The sequence below is a fragment of the Mustela lutreola genome, chromosome 8, assembly GCF_030435805.1.
Source record: "Mustela lutreola isolate mMusLut2 chromosome 8, mMusLut2.pri, whole genome shotgun sequence".
NCBI classification, from domain to species: domain Eukaryota; kingdom Metazoa; phylum Chordata; class Mammalia; order Carnivora; family Mustelidae; genus Mustela; species Mustela lutreola.
Window position 1 is genome coordinate 14991069 of NC_081297.1, and position 27722 is coordinate 15018790.

The window sequence follows — 27722 nt, forward strand, 5'->3', positions numbered from 1 at the left end:
TTTTCTTTGACTAGCTGTGTTTTTCTAAGGATTTTATTTCTTTATTTGACACAGAGAGAGAGATCACAAGCAGAGAGGCAGGCAGAGAGAGAGGGGGAAGCAGGCTCCCTGGCGAGCAGAAAGCCCGATTCGGGGCTCGATCCCAGGAGCCTGAGATCATGATCCAGGCCAAAGGCAGCAACTTAACCCACTGAGCTACACCCAGTAATTAGTGATAATTACTAATCTAAACTTCTTGGAGAATAGAGAAGGAAAGTAATTGCCATGTTACGGAAATAAAGATAATTTGGGGTTTTGCACCTTATGGAGCTAGAAGAAACCCTTAGGAAATGAATGCCTTGACTGTGCCCAAATATCCATATATTAACATTTTAGTTGATGAAATATTTGTACAAAATGCTTACAAGTTCAACTACTCCTTCTTAAATTCCAGGTGCTGCAGTAGACTGGTGGGCACTTGGAGTTTGCTTGTTTGAGTTTCTAACAGGAATTCCTCCTTTCAATGATGAAACACCACAACAAGTATTCCAGAATATTCTGAAAAGAGGTGATTCTTTTTCTATTAAGATAGATGTATTTATCTCTGTGTAATATTTGAACAATGATTAACAAGCTATTTGTATTTATAGATATCCCTTGGCCTGAAGGTGAAGAAAAGTTATCTGATAATGCTCAAAATGCAGTAGAAATACTTTTAACTATTGATAATGCAAAGAGAGCTGGAATGAAAGGTAAGGTTTTGTGTTAACAAACTCTCATCCTTGATTTGTTTAAGATGAATGGTAATAAGGCGCCTGGGTGGTTCAGTGGGTTAAAGCCTCTGCCTTCGGCTCAGGTCATGGTCCCAGGGTCCTGGGATTGAGATGGTCCCAGGGTCCTGGGATTGAGGCCCGCATCGGGCTCTCTGCTTAGCAGGAGCCTGCTTCCTCCTCTCTCTCTGCCTGCCTCTCTGCCTGCTTGTGATCTTGTCTGTCAAATAAATAAATAAAATCTTAAAAAAAAAAAAAAAAAAAAGAATGGTAATAATGATACCAAGTACTAATACAATACTACAAACAATCTGACTGCTAAGTTGGTTAAACATTTCTTCAGTTTACTTTTGCCGCTAAATATGCATTGATATATTTGTCCTTATTCTGCATTAAAATTCAGTATATCAGGTTAGGATATTCATTCACTGAATTAATATTCATTAATTCTTTTAATCTCAAACAGGTACCTTAAAGCAATCTTATCTTGTCAGTGTCTTGGGTTTTTTTAAGCCTGATAAAGTTATTCATTGACCAACAGAGGAAATTTTTTTATAAAAACTCTCTTCTGAAATATCTTACTGCTTCATTTCTGATACCACTGTTGACTAAGAAATGTATCAGTTGCTAGATTGTTTCAAATAAGATAAATCTGATATATTTATGACCCTTCAATAGTTTTTACCAATGCAGGCGTATTTTAAACTCCAATTTTGAAACTAGAAGAACTCATTGGCTTTAATTTAGATTCAAATTAGGTTTAATGTCAGCTGCCCTAAAATCCTTTTTGTAATGAAGTATACAAAGACACAAAGAAGGAGTTATGTCCCCAAATGCATTTCTATGTGGTGTAAGGTATTTAGAAAAATGAGATTTAGTAATGTGTCACTTGTATCAGCTTCTAGGTGTTCCCTCTAATAAGATTAACAGTTTACTTATTTATTTAACAAATCCTATAGAGTGACTTCTAGGTGCCAGGCAATGTTGCTGTGGTGCTGGAGGTACCCTAGGGATGAACCAGACTAAAATCCATGTGCTTGTACAACTTACTCTCTAGGGGAGAGACCTAAGGTAATGAGATACAACCATGACATCATGACATCTAGGAGAGAGTACGGAGAAGAAAGATAAGGCAAACTATTCATTCACTCATTTGACAAATACAGACCAAGCACCTGTCATGTGTCAAGTGTTAGACAAAATGACAATGTGTGCCAATATGTAATACATGGTTGCAGAGAGACAGACATATGTGTAAAGCAGTACTTACTTAGGTGATGGTGTCATAATAATCTATTTTGTTTTATATTTTTCCCAAGAGCTGAGATGTCATCCTCTCTTCAGTGATGTGGACTGGGAAAATCTGCAACATCAAACTATGCCTTTCATACCCCAACCAGATGGTGAGACAGATACTTCCTATTTTGAAGCCAGAAATAATGCTCAGCACCTGACCGTATCTGGATTTAGTCTATAGCACATAAATTTTCCTTTTAATCTAATCTTGTTTTATAAGCTGTCATATACTCCTTCATAGCAGATTGATTTAAGGGGAAAAAAGAATCATTATGTTACTTGGATCAATGAGCTTCCACAGAGTTAAAAGTCTCGCAAGAACACAGTAATTTATCTTAATCTCAGAGTTGTATATAAATCTTCAAAACTTTTTTCACTTTATTTATTTTGTTGCTGCACTTTATGAAAATTAATGCATCAGTAAAACTAGAATGACACTACTCTGTTAAAAGAGGAACAAGCTTTGAGCCTTTCTTTCACATGTTGATTTCAGTCCACCATTCATTTTGGTGTTAAAATAACAAAATCATACGGTTTTTTTGTAATTTATGTGGACATGATTGCCTACAAAAGTGGAAGTCTCAAGAGCAATCATTTAAGCTTGCATTTGTGGCCTCAAAACTGCGGCTGGGAAATTCCTTCACTTGGTAGTGTAACTCCTTTAGGGAATGAGGAATAAAAAGGATAGAGGCTTTAGCTTACTTTACTATGAAACAGTCTTACAGCAAGTCAGTCTTGCTGCCTTGACTGCTTCTGGTTCTTTCTTTATGATATATATTTGCTTAAAATTGTACTGGAGAGCTTAAGTTGTGATATGCTATAGCAATTTTAACAGTTTATTCAATTTTAATAAAATATGTGATTGTTTACATCTTAAAAGAATTTGTTTAAAACACATGCATCATTACAAGAAACAACCTGATCCTTAAAAATAAATAATTTATTTTTGCTTAATAAATGTAATACTTCAAGTATATTATCTGTCAATATCCTTCTATTAATTATATTTACATACTAAGATTCAACTTCACTATAATTCATTACCCAGCGGTGAGTGAGTGAGTCAGAGACAAAGGAAGATGGTGACAGAGTAGGAGGACCCTAATCTTACCTTGTCCCGTGAACAGAACTACATAACTATCAAATCATCCTAAATACCCCGGAAATAGACCTGAAGACGAACAGACCAACTACACAACTAAAGGGAGAAAAGAAGCCACATCAAAGAAGCTAGGAAGTATGGAGACAAGGTTTAGGAGAGAAAATGGATCCTGGTTGCTGTGGAGGGGCGGGAGCTGTGGTCACGGAGTAGGGCAAGAGAGAGGAGTACACTAGATTGCACAAGGAGAAGTTTTCCCCATAGCCACTCGCTTGGAAAACAAGAGGGGCTGAATTTCATGAGTTCTTGCAACTAGGAGGCCGTAAAGCCTGGAGTTTTCCAGTCAGCAGAATTGATTGGGATAGAGCCCAAAGGCACTGTGTTGCTCCTCGAGGGAAGACAAACAACCCCGGGAGCAGAGAGCTTGAAAAGAGCAATCTGAAGAGCGCCGGGGCACATGGTGGGGAGAACACCCCCTCTCCTTGGAGCTGTCCCGGAGAGGCAGAGTTCATGGAGACACCTCTCCAGGGACAGAGGAGCCACCTAGTGCCATTTCCCCCACCCCCGGCCCAGCATATACACAGAGCCGAGCCCCCGCAGGAAGCACTGTGGCACCAATATTGACTACGTAACTTGCTTACACCAAGCACCTTCCCCTTGCACTCTGGTGGAACCACCCTTCTCAGTCACGCTTGCCTGAGTCCCACTGTGGGCCCCCCCCCCCCCCCGCCTCCGCAGACCAGAACAAAGCCCAGCCTATGCCACATCTCCCGACCTGAGTTTTGCAGGACGTCAGTTCCAGTGGAGGCTCGTTTTATAAGCAGACCGAAGCCCACCTAGTTAAAACTCACCACATGGTACCAAACACTGCCCACAGCAGGCAAAGAGCCTCTGCAGATGACTGGTCTCAAGGACAAAGCAGCCAAAACAATACAACAGCAGAGTGCACACAACACACACCAGAGACACTCCCTGAAGCACCAGGCTGTGGACACTATGGGACATCTTCATAAGGCCATTACTGTCAGGAGCAGGAGACCTAAACTGGAACACAGACAAGAAGGCCGTGACTTAGACAAAATGAGAAGTCAGAGAAATCTATCCCAGATGTAAACAAGGTAAGGCCACCGCCAAAGATCTAAACAAAATAGATAAAAATAACATGCCCGTTAGAATTTAAAACAATAGTCATAAGGATACCCACTGGGCTTGAGAGAAGAATAGAAGGCATCAGTGTGATCCTTACCATAGAGAAAAGTTAAAAAAGAATCAGAGATTAAGAGTGCAATCCATGAGATTAGAAATGTGCTTCTAAAAGGCTGGAAGAAGCAGAGGAATGAATTAATGACCTAGAAGACAAAGCAGTGGAAAGCAAGGAAGCTGAACAAAAAGAGAGAATTATGCAAAATGAAAATAGAGTTGGGAAACTCATTGATTGACTCCACCAAATGTAATAATATTTGTATTATAGGATCCCCAGAAGAAAAAGAGAAAAGGAGGGGCGCTGGGTGGCTCAGAGGGTTAAAGCCTCTGCCTTTGACTCAGGTCATGATCCCAGGGTCCTGGGATCGAGCCCCGCATCTGGCTCTGTGCTCAGCAGGGAGCCTGCTTCTCCCTCTCTCGCTGCCTGCCTCTCTCTCTCTGCCTGCCACTCCACCTACTTGTGATATCTCTCTCTCTGTCAAATGAAAAAATAAAATCTTTTTAAAAAATCAATAAAAGGAGCCCCACATCAAGGAATACTGTAATTACGGGGTGCCTAGGTGGCTTAGTCGGTTAAGCATCTGCCTTCAGCTCAGGTCATGATCCCAGGGTCCTGGGAATTGAGCCTCATATCAGGCTCCATGCTCAGCGGAGAGCCTCCCTCTCCCTCTCCAGCTCCCCCACCTTGCTTGTGTTCCCTTTCTCACTATCTCTGTCTGTCATAAATAAAATCTTTTTTAAAAATACTGTAATTAGGGGCACCTGGGTGGCTCAGTGGGTTAAGCCTCTGCCTTTGGTTCAGGTCATGATCTCAGGGTCCTGGGATCGAGCCCCACATCAGGCTCTCTGCTCAGCGGGGAGCCTGCTTCTCCCTCTCTCTCTGCCTCTCTGCTGCTTGTGGTCTCTGTCAAATAAATAAATAAAATCTTTTAAAAAAAATACTGTAATTAAATTTGCAAAACCCTAAAAGCAACAAGACAAAAGAAGTCATTAACTTACAAGGAAAAACCCATATGGGTAGCCAGAGATTTTCCAAAAAAACACTTGGCAAGCCAGAAGGGAGTGGTGTGCTATATTCCAGTGCTGAACGGAGAAAAATCTGCAGTCAAGAAAACTATCCACCCTGAGCAGTGCCCTAGTGGTCGGGAAGAACAAGCGCCTTACAAAAGGCAGCAAAAAGGGAGCCAGGAAGAAAGTGGTTGATCTGTTTTCTAAGAAAGATTTGGTGAAAGCACCAGCTATGTTCAATATAAGAAATATTGGAAAAACATTAGTCATAAGAACTCAAGGAACGTAATTGTATCTGATGGCTGCAAGGGTCGTTTTTTTGAAGTGAGCCTTACTGATCTGCAGAATGATGAAGTTGCATTTAGAAAATTCAAGCTAATTACTGAGGATGTTCAGGGCAAAAACTGCCCAATTTCCATGGCACGGATCTCATCCAGGACAAAATGTGCTCCATGGTCAAAAAATGGCAGACCATGATTGAAGCTCATGTCGATGTCAAGACTACCAATGGTTATTTACTTCATCTGTTTTGTGTTGATTTTATTAAAAAACGCAATAATCAGATTCAGAAGACCTCTTATGCTCAGCACCAACAGGTCCGCCAAATTCGGAAAAAGATGATGGAGATCATGACTGAAGAGGTTCAGACAAATGACTTGAAAGTAGTGGTCAATAAATTGATTCCAGACAGCATTGGAAAAGATAGAGAAAAACATTGTCAGTCTGTTTATCCACTCCATGATGTCTTCGTTAAAAAAGTAAAAAACGCCGAAGAAGCCCAAGTTTGAATTGGGAAAGCACATGGAGCTTCATGATGAAGGTAGTAGTTCTGGAAAAGCTACTGGGGATGATACAGGTGCTCAAATTGAACAAGTTGATGGATATGAGCTACCAGTCCAGGAATCTGTTTAAAATTCAGACATTTAATGGTGACAAATAAAAAACCTTATTTGTGATGTTTAAAAAAAAAAAAAAATAGATTACTCTATCCAGCAAGGCTATCATTCAAAATAGAATGAGAGATAAAGAATTTCCAGACTAAATGAGCCATGCAAGAAATATTAAAGGGTACCCTAATTGGAAAGGAGAGATCAAAAGTGCTAGTATAAAAGCAGTAAAAATGAATTTTTTTGAAAGATTTTATTTATTTGAGAGAGAGAGCACAGGCAAGGGAAGAGGGAGAGGAAAAAGCAGGCTCCCCGCTGAGCAGGGAGCAGCCAGTGGGGCTGAATCCCAGGACCCCGGATCGTGACCTGAGCTGAAGGCAGATGCTTAACTAACTGGGCCACCCAGGAGCCCCCTGTTGCATTTCTATACACCGATAACGAAGCAACAGAAAGAGAAATTAAGGAATCAATTCCATTTACGGTTTCACCAAAGACAAAAAGATACCTAGAAATAAACCTAAACAAAGAGATAAAAGACCTATACTCTGAAAACTACAAAACTGATTAATTTGAAGATTACCAAAGAAATGGAAAGATAGGGCGCCTGGGTGGCTCAGTTGGTTAAGCAACTGCCTCCGGCTCAGGTCACGGTCCCGGAGTCCCGGGATCGAGTCCCGCATCGGGCTCCCGGCTCCATGGGGAGTCTGCTTCTCCCTCTGACCTTCTCGCCTCTCATGCTCTCTCTCACTGTCTCTCTCTCAAATAAATAAATAAAATCTTTAAAAAAAAAAAAAAAAGAAATGGAAAGATATTCCATCTTCACTGTTTGGAAGAACAAATACTGTTAAAATATCTACACTACCCAAAGCAGGCTACACATTTAATACAATCCCTATCAAAATATTAAAAGCATTTTTCATAGAGCTAAAACAAACAATCTTAAAATATGAATGGAACTACAGGAGACCCCAAATAGCCAAAGCAGTGTTGAAAAGGAAAAGCAAAGTGGGAGGCGTCACGACTCTGGATTTCAAATTATATTACAATCAAACATGTACTGGTACTGGCACAAAAATGGACACACAGATCAATGGAATAAAATAGAAACCCCAGAAGGAACCCACAACCATATGGTTAACTAATCTTCAACAAGGCAGGAAAGTATATCCACTGGGAAAAGGACAGTCTCTTCAATAAATGGTGTTGGGAACACTGAACAGCACCATGCAAAGCAGTGAGACTGGAGCTTTTTACATCCTAGACAAAAATGAACTAAAAATGGAACAGAGACCTAAATGTGAGTCCTGAAACCATACAAATCCTGGAAGAGAACATCGGCAGTATCCTCTTTGATGACCATTGTACTAACTTTTCCTAGATATGTCCCCAGAGGCAAGGGCAACAAAAACAAGATAAACTAATGGGTCTGCATCATAATAAAAACCTGCACAGCAAAGAAACCAATCAACAAGAGTAAAAGGCAACCTACCGAATGGGAAAAGCTATTTGCAAATGATGTATCTGATAAAAGGTTAGTATTCAAAATATATAAAGAACTGATACAACTTAGTACCCTAAAACAAATAATCCAATTTAAAAATGGGCAGAAGACCCAAATAGACATTTTTCTAAAGAAGACATCCAGATAGCCAACAGACACATGAAAAGATGCTCAACATCGTTCATCATCAGGGAAATGCAAATCAAAACTACAAAGAGATGTCACCTCACACCTGCCAGAATGGCTAAATCACAACACTAGAACAACATGTTGGTGAGGATGTGGAGAAAGGGGAACCCTTTTATATGTTGGTAGGAATGCAATCTAGTGCAACAGCTCTGAAGAACAGTATAGAGGTTCCTCAAAAAGTTAAAAATAGAACTATCCCACGATCCAGCAATTGTGCTATTAGGTATATACCCAAAGAATACAAAAATACTAATTTAAAGGGCTAATGCACCCCTATGTTTATGGCAGCATCATTTACAATAGCCAAATTATGGAAACAGCTCAGGTGTCCACTTATTGATGAATGCGAGAGGTGGGGGGAGGGGGGCGTGCGCATGCGCACGCCTGTGTGTGTGTAGGAATATTACTCAGCGTCAAAAAGAATGAGATCTTGGCACTTGCAATGATATGGATAAAACTAGAGAGTATTATACTAGCTGAAATAACTCAGTCAAAGACAAATGCCATATGATTTCACTCATATGTGGAATTTAAGAAACAAAACAAACAAGCAAAGGGGAAAGGGAGATAGACCAAGAAACAGACTCTAAACTGTATAGAACGCACTGCTGGTTAGCAGAAAGGAGATGGGTGGGGAGATGGGGAAACAGGTGATGGGGATTAAGGAGGGCACTTGCTCTGATGAGTACTAGGTGATGAATGGGAATGCTGAATCACTACTTTGTGCAGCAGAAACTAATACTACGCTGTATGTTAGCTACCTGGAATTTGAATAAAAATTTTTTAAAACAAATGGGTGAGTAGTAAAAACATAGGAAATGAAATCCTCAGGGAGTCTTGGAGATAGCTAAAAGTAAATCCAGTTTACACTACAAAAGTCCTCAAATAGGTTCAGTCAGGAGTAGGGACCAGAAACATCTCAAAGTAACGGTCAAAAGGAGTGGTTAAAATAATTCCTTGAATTCCATATCAGAAGCAGAATACTAGAGCCCCCCCCCCACAACTGCACACACCCTTCTGAATATGCCCTCCCTCCCTCTTGCCAAATATTGTAGGTTTTTCCTCTTTGTAGGTAAACAGGATACGGAGCATGCCCAGGAGAGGTACCGACTGTGCTGTAGATCTTTCATTTGCCCCTCCAGATCCCTTGGCACCCTTCTCCAGCCTGCTGTATGTCCTGGGAAGCTGACCAGTGTTGACTACATCAACACACTCCCCTAGACTCTGGTTTCCAGTTAGATTTCGCTGCTGGGAGTATCTCAGGAGAAACCGAGGGAAAGAAACCGAGGTTGGAATATCAATTCCCACAGGTGGGTCCAGGTCGGCTGGCTGCCTCTTGTATAAACTAATGGTCTCCACAGTCCCAGTCTGTCTGTGGCATCTGATAATGCCCCTTCCCCTCATTGGAGACCTAGGGGGTAGCAACAGAGACCCACTGTTACAACCTCCCAAGGTACCTGTTACACGATCTGATCTGTGTCATCCCAAAATGTTGAAGTCCTAACCTTCAGTACCTCAGACTGTAAGTGTATTTTAAGTCTTTTAAAGAGATACTTGAGTTTAATGAGGCCATTAGTGTGGGCCGTGTACCAAATGACTACATCCTTATAAGAAAAGTAGATTAGGGGGCGCCTGGGTGGCTCAGTGGGTTAAAGCCTCTGCCTTCGGCTCAGGTCATGATCCCAGGGTGCTGGGATCAAACTGCGCATCGAGCTCTCTGCTCAGCAGGAGCCTGCTTCCCTTCCTCTCTCTCTGCCTGCCTCTCTGCCTTCTTGTGATCTCTCTCTCTCTCTGTCAAATAAATAAATAAAATCTTAAAAAAAGAAAAAAAAGTAGATTAGGACAGATACAGAGGGAAGACTGTGAAGTTGCAGGTTAAAGATGGCCATCTATAAGCCAAGGAGAGAGACCTCAAAAGAAACCACCCTGTCCATATGCTGATCTTGGACTTGTAGACTGCAGACTGTGAGAAAATACATTTGCTTTACTACTAAATTTGCTTTACTACTGCTTTAGCCACCTTGCCTATGGTACTTTGTTGTGGCAGCCCTAGCAAACTGGTATCGTACTAAACTATTTCTCGTGGTTTCCTTATGCCCTGCTCTAACTAAGAGCCTATTTCTAAATAGGCTCTTAGTTATACTCTCCTCAACATACCCAAATGAATTTGCCATTTCTGTTGGGCATCTAATACAAAAATATTACTAAAATGGGCTTTAAACAAACACGTAGACCAAATGCCAAGACCTCCCAGCCCGTGAGACACCTGAGTGGTTCAGTCAGTTAAGTGTCTGCCTTCAGCTCGGGTCATAAGCCTTGGGTCCTGGGATGGAACCCAGCATCAGGCTCCCTGCTCTGTGGGGAGCCTGCTTCTCCTTCTCCTTCTGCCTGCTATTCCCCCTGCTTATGCTCTCTCTCTTTCTCTCTCTCTCTCTGACAAATAAATAAAAGCTTAAAAAAAAAAAGACAAAAAGACCCCCAGCCCTCTAACCCCAACACTCTGTCAGCTCCCAGAATGCAGACAGGAAGGATCTAAACCTCTAGACAAGAGATTAGTAGATTAGTAGAGTGTTCTCAGGAATTTAACCATCTCAAGAGATCTTTAAAAATATCCAAAGATGGGGCATCTGGCTGGCTCAGTCAGTGGAGCATTCTTGATTTCTGGGTCATGAGTTCGAACCTCACCTCAGATGCAGAGCTTACTGAAAAAAAAAAAAAGAAAGAAAGAAATCCAAAGATGTGTCACAGATGTTCCCCAACTTTAAACAGCTTATACAGAAAGCCCTTCAGTGAAACCCTACTGTATCTAAGCCCCACTTAGAGCCTCTAATCAGCTTTTAGTCTCTTACAAATATGAACAAACCACCAAAGATTCCTGGATGCCTGAGGAAAGTCTTTTTAAATATATAGACCAAAACAATTTGGAGAAAAAGTATTTAGGGCAACAGTCTACAAAAACAGAGAAAACTTTAAAAGTATTATCATTAGTATCCCCAGAGAGATTTTTAAAGGATATGGCTTACTGTATACTATAAAGAAAAGAATAATTTAAAGCATTAAAAAAAAAATGGGAGTAGAAATAAAAACTAAATAGAAAAGTTCAAAGTTAAAGAAATCTTCCAGAACAGTAAAAAGATAAAGATGGAAAATAGGAGAGACGATAAATTTCAAGTACTTGTTTAGTTTAGTGGTTCAATATCCAAATAATAGGAGCTCCAGAGAGATGAACAGAGAAATAGAAAAGAAATTATTAAGGAAATCAACCAAGAACATGTTCAGCACTGAAGGTCATAAATTTGTAGATTGGGAGAGCGAATGCCCAGCACAAAGAAAGAACAGTCTACTGAGGTAGATTGCATTATTGTTTCCAATCCACTCTACACCCTTCCTCATGTAAAAGTGCAGTGTTCTCACTACAGTGGTTGGAATAAATTTACTCCAAAACTGGGCGTGGCCACATGACTTGCTTTGGTTGATAGAAGGTTAGTAGACATTACACATGCTGGTCCAGGTAGGAAGAGGAGGCACATGGAAGAGAACTGAACTCAAACCAAAGCCTTGCTCTGACAAACCTTTTTAATGACACTGGCCTGGGCACAGCCTACCCAGAGACCCATGAGTAAGAGAAAAAGACTTATAGAGCAATGAGCTTTGGGGTCATTTGTTACACAGCATCATTGTAGCAAATACCTTTCCTTTGGATACTAAGTTATAGCAATGAAATTTCAGACACTGGAGCAGAAGGCCTTATAAGCATTCAAAAAGGAAGACATAAGGGGCAACTGGGTGGCTCAGTGGGTTAAGACCTCTGCCTTCGGCTCAGGTCATGATCTCAGAGTCCTGGGGTTCTGGGATCGAGCCCCACATGGGGCTCTCTGCTCAGCGGGGAGCCTGCTTCCTCCTCTCTCTCTCTGCCTGCCTCTCTGCCTACTTGTGATCTCTCTCTCTGTTAAATAAATAAATAAAATCTTAAAAAAAAAAAAAAAAAAAGGAAGACATAAGACTGGTGTGAAATAATAGAAAATATATATATGTTGACCACTGTCCCTGGTTCCTGGCACAGAGCTCTTAAAATCCTTATAATTTCATAAGTGATAAGAGCAGTAAGAGCACCTTTTGTTCCCGTATCTGGTCTTTGGCCCCAGTTTTTGCTTCTAAATCCCTTAGAATTTCCTGGGTGACAGGAGTGTCTTCTGTTCTGATGACTCCTAGGTGAGGACTGGTTGCCAGAAAGACCAAGCCATGATTACAAGCTTGGAATTTTCAGTCCCAACCCCATTCTCCAGAGAGGGAAGAGGGGCTGGAAATGGAGTTAATCCATCATGGCTATATAGTGAAGCCTCCATAAAAATCTCAAAAGTAGGGGCGCCTGGGTGGCTCAGTGGCTTAAAGCCTCTGCCTTCGGCTCAGGCCATGATCCTGGGGTCCTGGGATCGAGCCCCACATCGGGCTCTCTGCTCAGCGGGGAGCCTGCTTCCTCCTCTCTCTCTGCCTACTTGTGATCTCTGTCAAATAAATAAATAAAATCTTTAAAAAAAAAATCTCAGAAGTAGAGGGTCAAGAGAGCTTCTGGGTCAAAGACGTGGTGGTTGCTGGGAGAACAGCATGTCTAGAGAGGGCGTGGGATGTCTGTACCCTTTCCCACTGTCCTCTATGCATCTCTTCCATCTGTATATTCACCATGTCCTTTCATAATAAACTGGTAAGCAGTAAACTGTTACCCTGAGTTCTGTGAGCTGTGCTAGCAAATGAATCAAAGGTGAGGAGGTGGTCACAGGAACATCTAGTTTATGGCTGAACACTCTGAAGCACAGATGTCAACTTGGGACTTGGGACTGGCATCTAAAGGGGAAGGGGGGAGGCAGTCTTCTGGGATTGAGCCCTTACGCTGCAGGATCTGACACAACCTCCAGGGAGAACAAGTCAGAATTGAGTTCAATTGTAGGACACCCAGCTTGTGTCAGAAGCGTTGTGAGCATAGTAGGGGTGTGAGAGTGGGGGAAAAAAGGAAGCATCTGACGTGTCTTCAAGCTTCTTAATCGTTACAACTGCAAACAAAAAGTCAACCAAGCAATGTCTTCAAACTTTAGAAACAGAAGAATAAAGACATTTTCACATGTACAGAGTTTCCAAATGTTTAGCTCTTGTGAACCCTTTCTCAGGAAGATTCTGGAAATCATGCTCCATCAAAATGGGGTGGTAAACCAAGATAACACATGGAATAGGGGAAGCCAACTATCCAACAGAGGAGAGAAGTAAAATGGCCCCTCACAGATGATGGTCAAGTGTGAGGCTGGGATAAAAGCTGTATGCCAGGCATAGGGCACAGCCTTTCAGCTTCAGTACCTGAAGGTTATTTAGACAACTAGGGAAGAATTGGGGGTTTTAATTTTTGATAAACATAAAGAAAACTAAACAAATGAAAGAGGAAGACTATTGGGGCACCTGGCTGTCTCAGTTAGTAGAGTATGTGACTCTTAGTCTCATGGTGATGAGTTCAAGCCCCACATTGGGCATGGAACCTACTTAAAAATAAAATAAGACTATTATCTCCAGCAATAACAAAAAGCTGTGCAAGAAAGGGAAAATGATCACAGTTTAATAAATTGCTCACCTGTGAAAAACGTTGATAAGGTCCTAATAATGTGAACCATAAATATTGATCTAACCATAATTATAACACAAATGTAATGTAGTACAAATGTATTGTAATACAAAGGTGTGAGAATACCAAAATTCTCCATGGCTCTTGCATTTCTCATGTCGTGTGAATAAGGACATGAGAAATGCCCTTTATTCTGGACTGTATTTTCAAGGATGTTTGTATGCCGAACAGCCTCGGAAGACAGAGATTGTATCTCCTTGTGCAGTATATGCAGAGTAGTTACTAATATAATAAAGATAGGTCTCTATCTGGAGTAAAGCTCAGGCCTGCTTACTACCCCTTACAAAAGATTCGGGTTCCCTCAAGTCAGGGCTCCCCTCCTGTAAAGCACGCCCACTGCATGTACAGGTGCCACATGGCCTCCCGTGTCGCCCTGTGGAGGCTGGGGCTGGGAGTACCAGTACTGAGATGCCAGTACTCTCGCTGCTACATTGCTCTGTGTAATAAACCCTCCTTCGCTCTACTAGCATCCCTAAGCCTGTGCCAGGCAAACTTGCTAGCTTCCAAGCAGCACACAATCTTAGACCCTTCAGTTTTGACAAGCTATATTTCAGAGGTAGGGAAATGAAAAGGACATACAATGAATGTAAAGGAAGGAAAAACGATGAGATCTTCGATTTCAGTGGTGGAAAGTAAACAAATAATTCCTCACACAAGGATCAAAGAGTACCGGTTCAAAAATAGTATTTAGAACCTTGGAGGTAAGTACCCCTCCAAAAAAAATCAACCAAAAGTGATGAAAATAGCTGCTTCCAGGGAAGAAAAATATGGTAAAAATCCTTGAAGAAAGGGATAACATCCAGAGGATAAATGAAGAAGACTGGCTCTTGTTTTAAAAAAAAAAAAAAAAAAAAGTACCCTTGCACTGACATTTGCAGTGTCTATCTTTTTTATAGCACTTTCAAAACCTGTGAACAGGAATTGGATTTTATGTCTTCTTGTCCTACTTCTATAAAAGGACTGATAGTGAAATGATCAAAATGGTATTACCATCACAATAGCTATCAGTTACTAAGTACTTACTGTATCCTGAGCACTGTTCTCTACATGTATTAACCCTATGATATTATTATCCAAGTTTTATACATGAGGAAACCGAAACACAACAATTCTAACCTAGACAGTGCGGCTCCAAAGCCTGCACCCCACATCCATCTGGAGAAACAAGAGGTGTCTATAGTAGTCAGGCCCCTGGCTGCTGCAAATGTTCAAAACCTAACTGAAACTACCTTGAGTAACGAGGGAAATTTATTAATCCATGTAAGCAAATTGTATTAAGAAAAGAGTAGTGTTTTCAGAGTTAACTTGAATTCACTGTGACTCGGGTCTAAGTTCTTAGGTCCAGATGTTGGCCTTATTATCTCAGCCTTCTCCAAGATGCAGGACAGATGACCCAGAATCTCTACCATATCAAACTTACAAGCTATAATTCAAAGAGAAAGAGAATGAAATCACAAGATGCCACAGCACACCCATCAGCTTAAATCCAAACACTTAAGAACAGCTTAAGTCCAAAACACTGACACCACCAAATGCTGGTAAGGACATGAAACGAGAACTCTTTTCCTTACTGGTGGGAATACAAAAATAGTACAGCCATTCCAGAAGACATTTTGGCAGTTTCTTTTCTTTTCTTTTCTTTTCTTTTTAAGATTTTATTTATTTGTCAGACAGAGAGAGAACAAGCAGGGGGATTGGCAGGCATGGGGAGAAGCGGGTGTAACTATAGGAAACCAGCTCTAGCCAATGATAGGGAGACAGAGTGTCCTGTGTGAGTTCCAAGAAGTTACTGGTTCTTGATCAGGTAAAGATCTTCCTTTGCCTGTACAACAGACATCAGACCTAACAGGCAGCAGCCATCTGTCGAGCAGAATGACACGAGCCACATGAAGAAGAGGGCAGAACAGGACAATGGAAGGAAGCTGTGTCCCTAATTGAACTGTGGAAGCGACCTGTCTTACCTCTGGACTTTTTTCTTTTTCTTTTAAGATTATTTATTTATTTATTTATTTGAGAGAGAGGAGGTGGGAGAACTCGAGCACATGAGTGGAGGGAGGGGCCGATGGAGAGGGAGAAGCCCAGAGTTTCCCTTGAGCAGGGACCCTGACGTGACCCCAAGTCAAATGCTTAACCAACTGAGCCACCCAGGTGCCCTGTGTACTTCTTATATATGAGAAAAAAATCCAGAGTCACTGCAGTTTTTAGGACGTGCTGCAGAACGCTGGGATCTTAAATGATACAAATAGCTAACATCACTTTTACCACCATCTGTAGAAGTTGTAAGTTATGTATTTGTATTAAAAACACAAATCCTGGGGTACCTGAGTGGCTCAGTGGTTTAAGCGTATGCATTTGGCTCAGTTCATGATCCCAGGACCCTGGTATCAACCCCCAAGAATCTGCTTCTCCCCTTCCCCCTGCTGATGCTCTCTCTCTCTCACTCTATCAAATAAATGAATAAAATCTTTAAAAAACAAACACAGGGGGGCACCTGGGTGGCTCAGTGGGTTGAGCCGCTGCCTTCGGCTCAAGTCATGATCTCAGGGTCCTGGGATCGGGTCCCGCATCGGGCTCTCTGCTCAGGGGGAGCCTGCTTCCTCCTCTCTCTCTCTCTGCCTACTTGTGATCTCTCTCTGTCAAATAAATAAATAAAATCTTTAAAAAAAAAAAAGAATTCTATAAAAAACAAACACAGGGGTGTCTGGGTGGCTCAGCTGGTGAGGCATCTGCCTCCATCTTGGGTTGGGATTCCAGGGTCCTGGGACTAGCCCCACACTGGGGCTCCTGCTCTCCATCCTCTTTCTCCCCCAACTCCCCATTTGTGCTCTTTCTCTCAAATGAATAAATAAAATCTTTAAAGAAAAAAGAACACACCAAAAAAACACAAATCTTCTCAAAATATTCTACCCAGGACCAACTGTTTATATTTAAGATACCTCGGCTGAGTACAGGTGCACTGAGTGGCTGGTGGAAGCCATCCATTCCGTTCTTGGTCAAAGAACGGAAACTAAGGTTTTGACTGGATCAATAACACTCTCAACCACATGACTAAAGGAGTTCTGCTTTATCCCACTTTTGGACTTTTATAAAATTGTATCTAATAGCGTGGCTCTATTCTGCAGTCAAATGCTCTACCACTGAGCTATACCCCCGCGTGGCTCTATTCTGAAAGGGCATGATTACTTTCTATGAATTCCCAGTAACAAGCGATAAAAACCATGACATTTCTCATTAACCTTTTATTTTTAACATAGTTTTACAATAAAGAAACAGAAAAGAAGTAGATCATTAAAAAAATACCAGCTGTCAATTTAAAATTTTAAATGAGGTTCTTGTTAAACAAAGCAGTAACGCTATATCCTATAATTACATCTTTACTTATATATATAAGAACTGTGTGCAAAGTGCTGTTCAAACTATAAAATAAGACTTTGGAATAGGATACAAATGGTTATCCCTAGGAGTTAGTCACCTCCCACTGCCTGTAATAAATTACAACTGCTTACATTCTTAATTTACATTTAGTTAATTTATTTACTAATGAGAAAAGCCACCATTTTGATACCAAATTGATAATCTAATTTTTTAAAATAATCCCTGATCCACAGGTCTAAATCTTATTTTTACATATAACTCAGTTACTTGCTTCATTTTTTTCCCCTAAATAACTAGAGAACAGTTTTTAAAAAGCAAATATTAGTAATCCCTTTAGATAGATGCATTTTAATCAAGATGTGACTGAAAAATTAAAAATACCAAGTTACATGAAAAAAAATAAGGAAAAAGAGTCTGGGGAAAGCAAATTGTATTCTTATACTTTTTTCTTCAAGCAAACACAGAACCACCCTCTATCCTAGGGATGGATTACTTTCTTATTGAAAACACTCTGAACACACAATGCTTAACCCAACATCATACATACCGAGAATGCTTAAAAATTATTTGCTACTATGCCTTCGAATGAGAGACATCTTTATGGTACAAGGTACATCTAAATGAGTGGAGTTTTGGAAGGTTTACAGGAGGAGTGATCCCAAACAAAGCCTTCACGGATCCAAAGTACAGTCTTTTTAGTCTAAATGGGGTGGGGGGGACATTTAGGTTTACATTAGTTGGGTGTGCCTTACTCATATGGAAGCACAGAGCCTGTCAACTTGCAAATCCTTCCATCACCCCTGTGAAATAGGTGTATCTCAAATATTATACCCCGAAGGAAAAACGGAGGCACTAGGAGGTTAAGAGTCCCGTCTGTGTAGTTTGCCAGTTGCAGAAAAGTGATTTTCATGTGTTTCCTTTTTGACCTTTGTAAAAACAGTATAAATAAGTTTTCATTTTATATTTCAAAGCACCCTATGAAGCAGAAACAAGATATCCTCAGTTAAAGAAAAGCGATTACAAAGGAATAAATGTATATGATAGAATAAAATCTTATCAATGATCTACAGGCTCAGAGTATACTTTCAGACCTACTTGAAGCCAATTCTTCATCATCCCTGTCAGCGAGTAATGTCTAGTTTGTGTTCATGTGTAAAAAGTAAGCCTCGTACGTAGGGCTCTACTCTATAATAACGATGCCTAAACACTAAGTCAGCACTATGAATGCCAGGAGAGATGAGGGGCAGCCCACAGACTGGATGTGGAGAACATTCTTCCAGCAGTTTTCTACTCCTTGGCATGGCAATTCAGTGACTAAGATAGAAAGTTGATTTAATCTCATTTGAAATTCACGCCTGGTTTGCATTCTTCCTCATAGTTAATTTAGAAAATTAAAAATATCCAGTTATAAATCTCATCTCATTAATCACAACTGTACCTTGGAAAAGCAGCTTATAGTTCTCTATGGGAGATAATCAGGTAAACATGTTACCAAACAATAATTAATAATTTAATGTCCTTCAAGTTCAAGGGTAGGGCAAATCTATGTATGCTACTTATAACCTAGTTGAGATTAATTATTCAAGTATCAGCAATATTAGTCCTTAAAATGTTATCATTTGTGCAGTGCAAAATATATATATGTATATATGTACACAAACCAAACTATTGGACGACAAAATGAAGTGTAATCATCACAAACTGAGATTTCTCGTGAGCTCCACATTCCATTTCATTCTGAGGTCATTCAGGCCCAGTAGTCTTCTTGGGTAAAATACCATTTCCTTCAGTTCAGTTTTCTTTTAAAAGAAAGTAAAAACCAATTTCCTATAAATATAAATGCAACCTGAATACAAAACACATCCATGCCAGAGAATTCTCTGAACAATCACATATAATAATATTCACATTCAGTAGCAAACCATAAAATTACCAACAGTCTTTAAGAAATTACTTCTCATCCTTTTCTAAGTTTGCTTAATGCAATTCAGAGTTCTGGGAATTATTTTATAACTTGAAAGCGCTGTGAAACAAAAAAGCTGAGTAAGATTACAAAGCCTGATAGATGTATAACCTAGACTATTCATTTAATCAACACATGCTGGGGCGCATAGGGGGCTCAACTAGTTAAGCGTCTGCCCTCAGCTCAGGTCATGATCCCAGGGTCCTACAATCAAGTCCCGGATAGGGTGCTCTGCCCAGCGGGGAGCCTGTCTCTCCCTCTCACTCTTACTGCCGCTCCCCCTACTGATGCACTCTCTCTCTCTGTCAAATAAGTAAATAAAAATCTTTTTTTTAAAAAATCAACATAGGGGCACCTGGGTGGCTCAGTGGGTTGGGCCGCTGCCTTCAGCTCAGGTCATGATCTCGGGGTCCTGGGATCAATTCCCGCATCAGGCTCTCTGCTCAGCAGGGAGCCTGCTTCCCCCTCTCTCTCTGCCTGCCTCTCTGCCTACTTGTGATCTCTCGCTGTCAAATGAATAAATAAAAATCTTTTAAAAAAATCAACATATATTTTGTGTCTTTTACTTTCCAGGCACTGTGCCAAGCACTAGGGATTCAAACATAAATGAGTCAGTCAGGCTCTCAACTTTCAAGAGAGCTCTCAGGTTAGCTTGGGGGTCGGGAGGAGACATAAAAACTAACAATTTGGAAGGCAAAGTATGACAGTTTTATTGATAGCAGAGTGAATGAGTGACTGGAGAAGGGTAGGCTTATTAGCACAAGTCGAAACAATTCACGTATGATCGGAAGTCTGAGAAAGGTCCCACAGCTATAAAATCTCTCTTCCCTCCTCAGAACTCAAGATGCCAAAATGGCTGAAACGTTCTCAGCACACATTCATTCCTCACCTTGGGAGAAATGCTCTTATGCAACTCCTTGGCGGGAGTAATATTTTAGATAATACCATCATCTCGTATCTTCTGTAGAAAGTCTCTTAGGTATACTTCCTTGGCGGGCATGATATTTTAAATAATCAGATCAACTTTCACATAACATAAGGAGAGCCCTCAAGGCACGAAAGGGAAAAAAAGGCCCCTGGAGCTAGAACAGAATTGTGCGTGGCCCTTTTTTTTTTTCCTTGAAGATTTTATTTCTTTATCTGAGAGAGAGAGAGAGAGAGAGAGCATGTGCATGCCTGAACTGGGGCGAGGCACAAAGGGAGAGGGAGAAGCAGACTCCCCGCTGAGCAAAGAGCCCAAATGGGGCTGCGACTGGATCCCAGGACCCCGAGATCATGACCCGAGCTGAAGGCAGATGCTTAACTGACTGAGCCACCCAGGCACCCCCAGAATTGCGGATTGGTTCCAAAGACTAAGAGCCTGAGGGAGGCTTTAGCGAAACCTTAGCAGGAAGGTGAACAGTTAGCAACACTTACTAAGAACCCATGTGATGTAGATTACTAAGCAAAATCCTCTGCAGATTTACAAAAAAGCACACAACTCTCTGAACCCTCAATCTTCTCCTGTAATAAGGAAATAGACACAAATCGCCATCAGTATTTTCGGAACTTTCGAATGTTTTTCAAGGCTCTTCCTGAGATCTTTGTGTCCTTCTTTCTTTTTAAATGAAATTGCAAAATGTAGGATATGTGTGATAAGAGAAGAAAAGTTACAGAAAACACCTGATTAAGGGTAGAAGGAAACATCATGCCTTTCGCCCGGCCCGCTCAAGGATCTGCTTAGCGGTACTGATGAGGTCTTCTCCCCTCCTAAGAAGCAGAAGCCTGACTTTTCCAGGCAGGACCACCTGCCCTGAGCTCCACCTGAAGAGTGTTCATGCAGAGATCCTCCCTACACCTACTCTGTTTCTAGAACCTCTCTACTGAAAGCTCAGTGTTCCAAAAACTTTACATGTGTATTTACGGACCTGGGCAGAATGAAAAAGAAAAGTGGTTACAAACATCCTTCCCTTCAAAGTAATAGCTCAAGAGTAGTCTTTTGGACTTAATAGGGTGGCTTTTAGTATTTTACTTAGGATCATTTTACTAGAATGGTCAGGCTGGGGTCCTGGGAAGAGGCAGAAACACAGGAGGCTCCGCAGGGCCAACTTCTGAACAAGTCTGCAGGTGCTACTGTTCATGCCACATTCAGAAAAAATGTCTTTTCTGGTTTTGGGTTTTTTTTTTTTTTCTTGATCCACTGCAGAGTGATAATGCAAGCAATATACTTTTTTTTTTTTTTAAGATTTTATTTATTTGAGAAAGAGGGTGCATAAGCAGGGGGACGGCAGGCAGAGGGAGAGGGAGACCAGACTCCCCGCTGAGCAGGGAGCCCGAGGCAGAACTCGATTCCAGGACCCTCTTTGATGACCTGAGCCAAAGGCAGACGCTTAACAGACTGAGCCACCCAGGCACCCTGTGAGCAATTTACTTTGAATTTAGATTTGTCTATACTGGGGAGAAAAGAAAATCAAGCAGTGGACCTCACGCACTACTTTTGATATTTAAGAAAACATCTTTTCAGGGCGCCTGGATGGTTCAGTGGGCTAGGCCTCTGCCTTCAGCTGGGGTCATGATCTCGGGGTCCTAGGATCGAGTCCTGCATCGGGCTCTCTGCTCAGCGGGGAGCCTGCTTCCCCACCCCCTGCCTCTCTGCCTGCCTCTCTGCCTACTTATAATCTATCTCTCTGTCAAATAAATAAATAAAATATATTTTAAAAAAAATCTTTTCAAAAAGTTTACCACAAATAGACAGCTGCTTATTTTAAATATATATGGAACATTCTCAGGGTACCTGTACCCAGATGCCTATTTATTAAATAAAATGGGGGGAAATTTTTTTTAATAAATAAATAATTAAATAAAACAAAGCTTTCTATATCATACAGTACTTCAATGTGAACTCCTACAAATAGTGGGCATTCAGCCAAGCACTCTGCACACATTTACTGAGAACCCACTACATGCCAGACACTGAGAGGTCGAGGCACAGGACGGTCCCTATTATGAATAGGGCACACCCACTCCTTTCCACACCTTTGCCACTCTAACTGGATTTCTGGATCTTTCTCCTCATCTCTAACACAGAACCCATCTCCTCCAAACCATATACACTGTTTTCTATTTTTCATTCCTGTAACTGTCAGATTAAAAAATTGCTACACACTTTCAGATGAAAAGATGTCTAAGTCCCCTCAAGGCTGAAACATATTTGCATATCAATGACTCTACCTTCAACCCCAGTTAATTTGTTACATATATAAACAAATAGGTAAAAAACTATCTCATCGGGAGCACCTGGGTGGCTCAGTGAGTTGAGCATCAGAGACTTGATTTTGGCTCAGGTCATGATCTCAGAGTCTGAGCTCAACTGGCCAGTATCAGACTCCGTGGGGAGTCTGCTTGAGATTCTCTCTTTCTCCCTCTGCCCCTCCCCTCTGCGTGCTCTCTCTCTCAAATAAACAAATCTTTAAAAAAAAAAAAAACAACTATCATCAAAATGCAGTTGCACAGTGGTAAATAATTGGTAATTTGGAAAGACTAAACACTTAACACATTGAAAACTTAATGAAGATTCAACGAAAACAAAGTAGAATATTAATAGGGAGAGTTTCTCCATTCAGAGACATCTGGAAGCAACTGAAAGGGATACTTAGGAGAAATGGTATAAATGTCTATCAGTAAGGAGGATCTTAAAAGAATGCTTACAGAAAAACCATAGTTTTTGGTGACTGCTGAAGCAGTCCTTGTTTTTTCTGTCTTTAATAAAGTGACAAGCTATTACAAACTTTAGCCTAACACAAATTATTAACCCAAGTAAGCTTCAGGGTTTTTGTCTTGTGCCAAATTCCTCTAGTCTCCAATCCTCAACTTTCAACAAAGGAAACATGAAAAGGCACTTTGAAATACATTGCAAAATATGTCAACACCTAACTTTAGTGCCACTGTGTCGTGCTGCTTGAGTCTAGCACTCTTACTACATAGTGAAAAGAGACTGGCTTCTTTTTCCCTTTATTTATCAGGGAAATTAAAATTTAAAACACTGTGTGAGGGGCACCTGGGTGGCTCAGTTGGTTAAGCATCTGCCTTCAGCTTAGGTCATGATCTCAGGGTTCTGGTATCAAGCCCATGTCGGGCTCCCTGCTCAGTGGAGAGCCTGCTTCTCCCTTTCCCTCTGCCTGTACCACCCCCATGCTCTCTCTGTTCCTAAATAAAATCTTAAAACAAAACAAAAAAACACAGTGTATCACTAAACCCAACCATCATGGGAGATGTAAAATGTGTGAAAAGAAGAAAAGAAAAGACTTAGACTAAGGTTTATCGAACCCTGACACCCACCTTCCACACAGCTTAAATGACAGCTATACAAATGACTTAGAAAAGAGGTAAATAACACTGTGAGAGCAGTTTTTGTTTCTGAACTCCTACTCAAGTTTTTTCAAGTGGGCGTGTGTATTCCAAGAACGTGAATGTACCACGGAACTTTAGTTCTCTTACGAACATAAGTCAAACTGTCTTAACGTAAGCAGAAAAGCAGGAAGACTGAAAGGATTCACCCAAACCCCGATGCATTTTGGTTTCTCTGCCATCAGGTATTATCACAGGAGCACTTAACTAATTAGCACTAACTAGTGTGCTGCTTATCCCTTTCAGAGAAGAAAAGGGCAGATGTCTCCTTTTGGCTTTTGGTAGCGAGTACAGTTAATAGTTAACTAGGGAACTGGGTTCTTTGGTAGAAGAACCACATTCCCCATAATTATTTAAACTTAGAGATTTTTAAAAATGGGTTTTGACTGCACATATATTAGAGAGCACTGAAAATGATCAAATATCCCATTTCTTCTCCCCTGTCTGTTGTTACTTAATGGGAAATAGTGATGAAATCACCAAAAAGGAAGTAAGGCCAGGAGTGGGTTAAGCGGTACGGTGATCAATATGCCCACCCATGTGAAGTAATTCAGTTTACATAGTGTCTTCAAAAAAATGCTTTAAGGATTTTCTTGAACCCAAGAGACTGAGCCTCAGGTTATTCCTAACCTAGGCAATCTCAAGAGTTCTTTCAAGGGTCCCAGTATGTTCTCAGATCTATTTGAGGCATCTCCTGGCATCCCAAACTGGAATTTTGGCCCTCAAGTTAGAAAAATCTCTATTTCTAGGGGTGCCTGGCTGGCTCAGTGAGTTAAAGCCTCTGCCTTTGGCTCGGGTCATGATCCCAGGGTCTTGGGATCGAGCCCCGAATCGGGCTCTCTGTTCAGCCGAAGCCTGCTTCCACCTCTCTCTCTCTGCCTGCCTCTCTGCCTACTCGTGATCTCTGCCTGTCAAGTAAATAAATAAAGAAAGAAAGAAAGAAAGAAAGGAAAGAAAAGTCTATTTCTAGATAGTCAACCATCAGGCTAAAAATTCTCTGAAATGAAATGAAATAATGCATCCAGGCATTATTCGTCTCCCTACCCATTGTCTATAATCCTTTAAAGTTAGCAAAGGGCCAAAATAAGCATCAGACTTTCTTTTTTTTTTTAAGCCTAACAGATACCTAGAAATCCACTAGATATCATTTCCAAGATAGTTTGGGTCTCAGGATTGGTACAGAATGTTCAGTATGACAACATCCATATGGAGCTATCCTCTTCACTGCTATTAAAAGCTCTGTCTGCTATACACTTTAAGACTCTGCACACTATTGTCAATTATAAAACTAAATTACCTTCTCCTTCTTTGATAATATAAATGCACCAACCACTGGGCAATAAAAGGCCATATGATAGCAAAAGTTAATGCACCAGGAGACATCTCAAAGGGCCACCAAGATGGTCTCTGAGGAAATAAAATAAGCTAGTCACAAGTCTATTACACATTGCATGTATAAACATAAAAACACAGATATTTCCTAGTTTTAAAAATATAAAACTTAATAACAAACCTCAGTCCTGCTAAACAGAAGGGAGATATTCTGTATCTTAGAGCATAATTCAGTAAGCAGACTTTCAGGAATACTTTAGACTTAAACACACAGCAAATATAGTTTCACTTCAAAGCTCTTCAGGGTAGATTTCATTTGGAATACTTTAAGAACCTCATATAATCTAAATTCATCTTAAGTTATTTGAAACCTTGGGACTTAGATTTAAGAAAAGACTTTCTTACCTGTGAGGGAGGCTGATTACTGCTCTGTAATGTTGATGATTTTGCCTATAAATACAAATGAAAGTGATTCAGCTTTGACAATAATGAGAAAAAAATATTAATTTTTATATTTCCAATTTTTTTTAAAGGCTAAAATATTAGTTCATTCTGTGAACCATGCTTTGTTGTCCTGAAACCCATACTGGCAAAATAACAAGGTCCCTAAATTGCTAGCCAAATTAACACCTTTGACATTTTATATTAATAGTTCAAATTATATAAAATTATCAAAATAAAACCTCAAACTTATCTAAACCATTACTTCTTTTATATTGTTATTAAATTACCTAGTAAATTTTTCTTCTTCTTTAATTTCAAAAAAATTACCAATTTACAAACACATCTGAGAACCACAGCCTTATTATGAAAATTATAAATCATATCTGAAGATCTGTTTTGAAAATTCATGTTAAGTTACACCACAAGAGGTATGATAAATATGAGAAATGAACTGTTAGTGTTATAGGTTTGTTTTTAAATTTTCTCCAGCTTTATTAAGATATAATTTAAGCTATAATTAATACATATATATGTGATGATTTGGTACATATATACATTGTGAAATGATTACTATAATCAAGTTAATTAACACATTCCTCACTTCACATAGTTACATTTTCTGAGGGGAGAAACAACTGTCGGTTTTTTAATTAGATGTATAAACTAAGCAGAAAATTTTCAAATTAATTTAGGAAACTTATATTCCAACTTGGCTCACCCAGAAAACAAGTTTCCTTACACTAATTGTTAGAAATTTATTACTCTAGTTTCTCCATTTATTATAATTTAATAGAAATGGTATGAGGGGTGTCTGGGTGGCTCAGTTGGTTGAGCATCTGCCTTCAGCTCAGGTCATGATCCCAGGGTCCCAGGATCCAGCCCGGCATCGGGCTCTCTGCTCATCGGGGGAGCCTGCTTCCCCCTCTCTCTCTGTCTGCCTCTCTGCCTACTTGTGATCTCTGTCAAATACATAATAAATAAAAAATCTTAAAAAAAAAATAAAGCAGCAATTACTAACAAATACTAAGGTAGAGCCAGAACTATTAAATGCTAACTATTAGCAGATTTTTTTTCAAAGTAATAAAAGGTCTGAAAGGCAAATGAAGATTCCTAAGTACCCTTGCTTCCATCTAAGTAGCACTGGGACTAGTTGTGTAACAAGCATTGTGATTTTTTGCTTTAATGATATTTATCCATACATGTTGTTGAAAAAAAAAAAAGTCAGTGACACGTGTGAAAGCACAGTACAGACAACTTTCTTCAAGGGACTTTCTTCATGGGTACAGGGGGCTTCTACGGTAGGAGACAGAAGGGGCTCAACGCCCAGTGCAGCACGGGCTAGGGGAGTTCCATGTCAGCGAGTAGGGCTGGGATCAGTGGATGGAAAATTCCTAATAAGAAACATCAGGGGTAAGGTAGATTCTAGCTAAACCGACCTAACAGGATTGTTGCTGAAGTCGGGCCAGAGTGATCTCGGACCTGACCAGAGAGCTGGTGGAGGATGAGGAGCCCAGATGGTTAAACTGACTGGGCAAGGTTCTTGATAAAACCGGATTGTACATGGAAGAAGAGAAGACACGGGCCTAAGGAACGTTCAGGAGTCTGATTCAAGTTCCGTCGAGAAATGAACCTTTGTCAGTATCACTGGCTTTCATGTAATTTAGATGTTCTATTCACCATTCTATTGCTAGATTAAAGTAAGAATTACTGAATTTTTTTTAAAGATTTTTGAAAGGAAAAATCCCAGATAGCTGTAACCATTGCAAAGAAAATATGAAGACAGAGAATTATTTAAGTGAGGACCTCTCTCAAGCTGTGAACTTCCTGAGGGAAGAAAAAACCATGCTGGCTTACGGTATAATTGCTATTACGGTCACAGTCATTATCTCATGGGATAATATGTAAATGTCACAGGAGTGTTCCAGGCACTGTACTATGCATTTTACTTCACCTTCTGAACTTTGAGACAGGCATTATGAAGCAGGCATCACTAGTATTTCCATTTTATAGATAAGGAAACTGAGGCACAGCGAAGTAAAGAAACCTGACTGAAGACCACACAGTGGAGCCAGGATTTGAATGCAGGTAGTTTGTTCCAAGCTCTGCCACATAGTGCTGTCTCCCCTTTCCTTTACATGTCTACTGCCTAGGAAAGTATCTGGCGTGTACCCATTCAACAACTATTTATGCGGCGCCTGGGTTCCTCACTCAATGAAGCATCTGCCTCCAGCTGGGGTCATGATCCCAGGGTCCTGGGATCAAGCCCCACGTCAGGGTCCCTGCTCAGCGGAGACCCTGCTTCTCCCTCTCCCTCTGCTTGCCACTCTGCCTACTTGTGCTATCTCCCTGCCAAATAAATAAAATCTTTATAAAAAATTTATATGTATAACTATATTTATTGAGTGAATGAACCTCAGGCAGCTTACTGTGATGGAAAATGCACTGTATGAGAAATCTGAAAAGTTTAGTTACAGAGTTGGCTCTGCCACTAATGTCACCTTCTTTGTCTGCTGAACTAGGGGTACTGAACTAAGTTTCTTTTAGTTCTATCAATTTATTTCTTTTATTCATCCAAATGAATATGCAAATTTTAGGAGAAAAGTCCTTAACATGTGAGCATCTTTT

At 40.5% G+C, this 27722-nt stretch overlaps 2 protein-coding genes and 1 pseudogene across 12 annotated transcripts in view; 2 read left to right on the top strand and 1 right to left on the bottom strand.

Moving 5' to 3' along the window:
• The window catches only part of MASTL (microtubule associated serine/threonine kinase like), a 35165-nt gene extending 32144 nt beyond the window's left edge, over positions 1 to 3021 (top strand). For all 4 annotated transcript variants that reach the window (XM_059183856.1, XM_059183855.1, XM_059183857.1 and 1 more), the window contains 3 exons: positions 434 to 547; positions 630 to 731; positions 2069 to 3021. In XM_059183856.1, coding sequence (XP_059039839.1) covers positions 434 to 547; positions 630 to 731; positions 2069 to 2226 — 374 coding nt within the window. In that variant the 3' untranslated portion in view covers positions 2227 to 3021. The remainder of the gene's footprint in view (positions 1 to 433; positions 548 to 629; positions 732 to 2068) is intronic.
• The window catches only part of ACBD5 (acyl-CoA binding domain containing 5), a 93928-nt gene that overhangs the window by 32134 nt on the left and 34072 nt on the right, over positions 1 to 27722 (bottom strand). For 6 of the 8 annotated variants that reach the window (XM_059183868.1, XM_059183863.1, XM_059183862.1 and 3 more), the window contains 2 exons: positions 25059 to 25103; positions 24619 to 24728 (listed from right to left, as the gene is read on the bottom strand). In XM_059183868.1, the coding sequence (XP_059039851.1) occupies positions 24619 to 24728; positions 25059 to 25103 (155 nt within the window). Of the gene's footprint in view, positions 1 to 16821; positions 18800 to 24618; positions 24729 to 25058; positions 25104 to 27722 lie in introns of those variants that run through there. The other 2 variants (XM_059183866.1, XM_059183867.1) reach the window with 2 other exon arrangements.
• On the top strand, positions 5573 to 6338 carry LOC131838137 (small ribosomal subunit protein eS1-like; annotated as a pseudogene).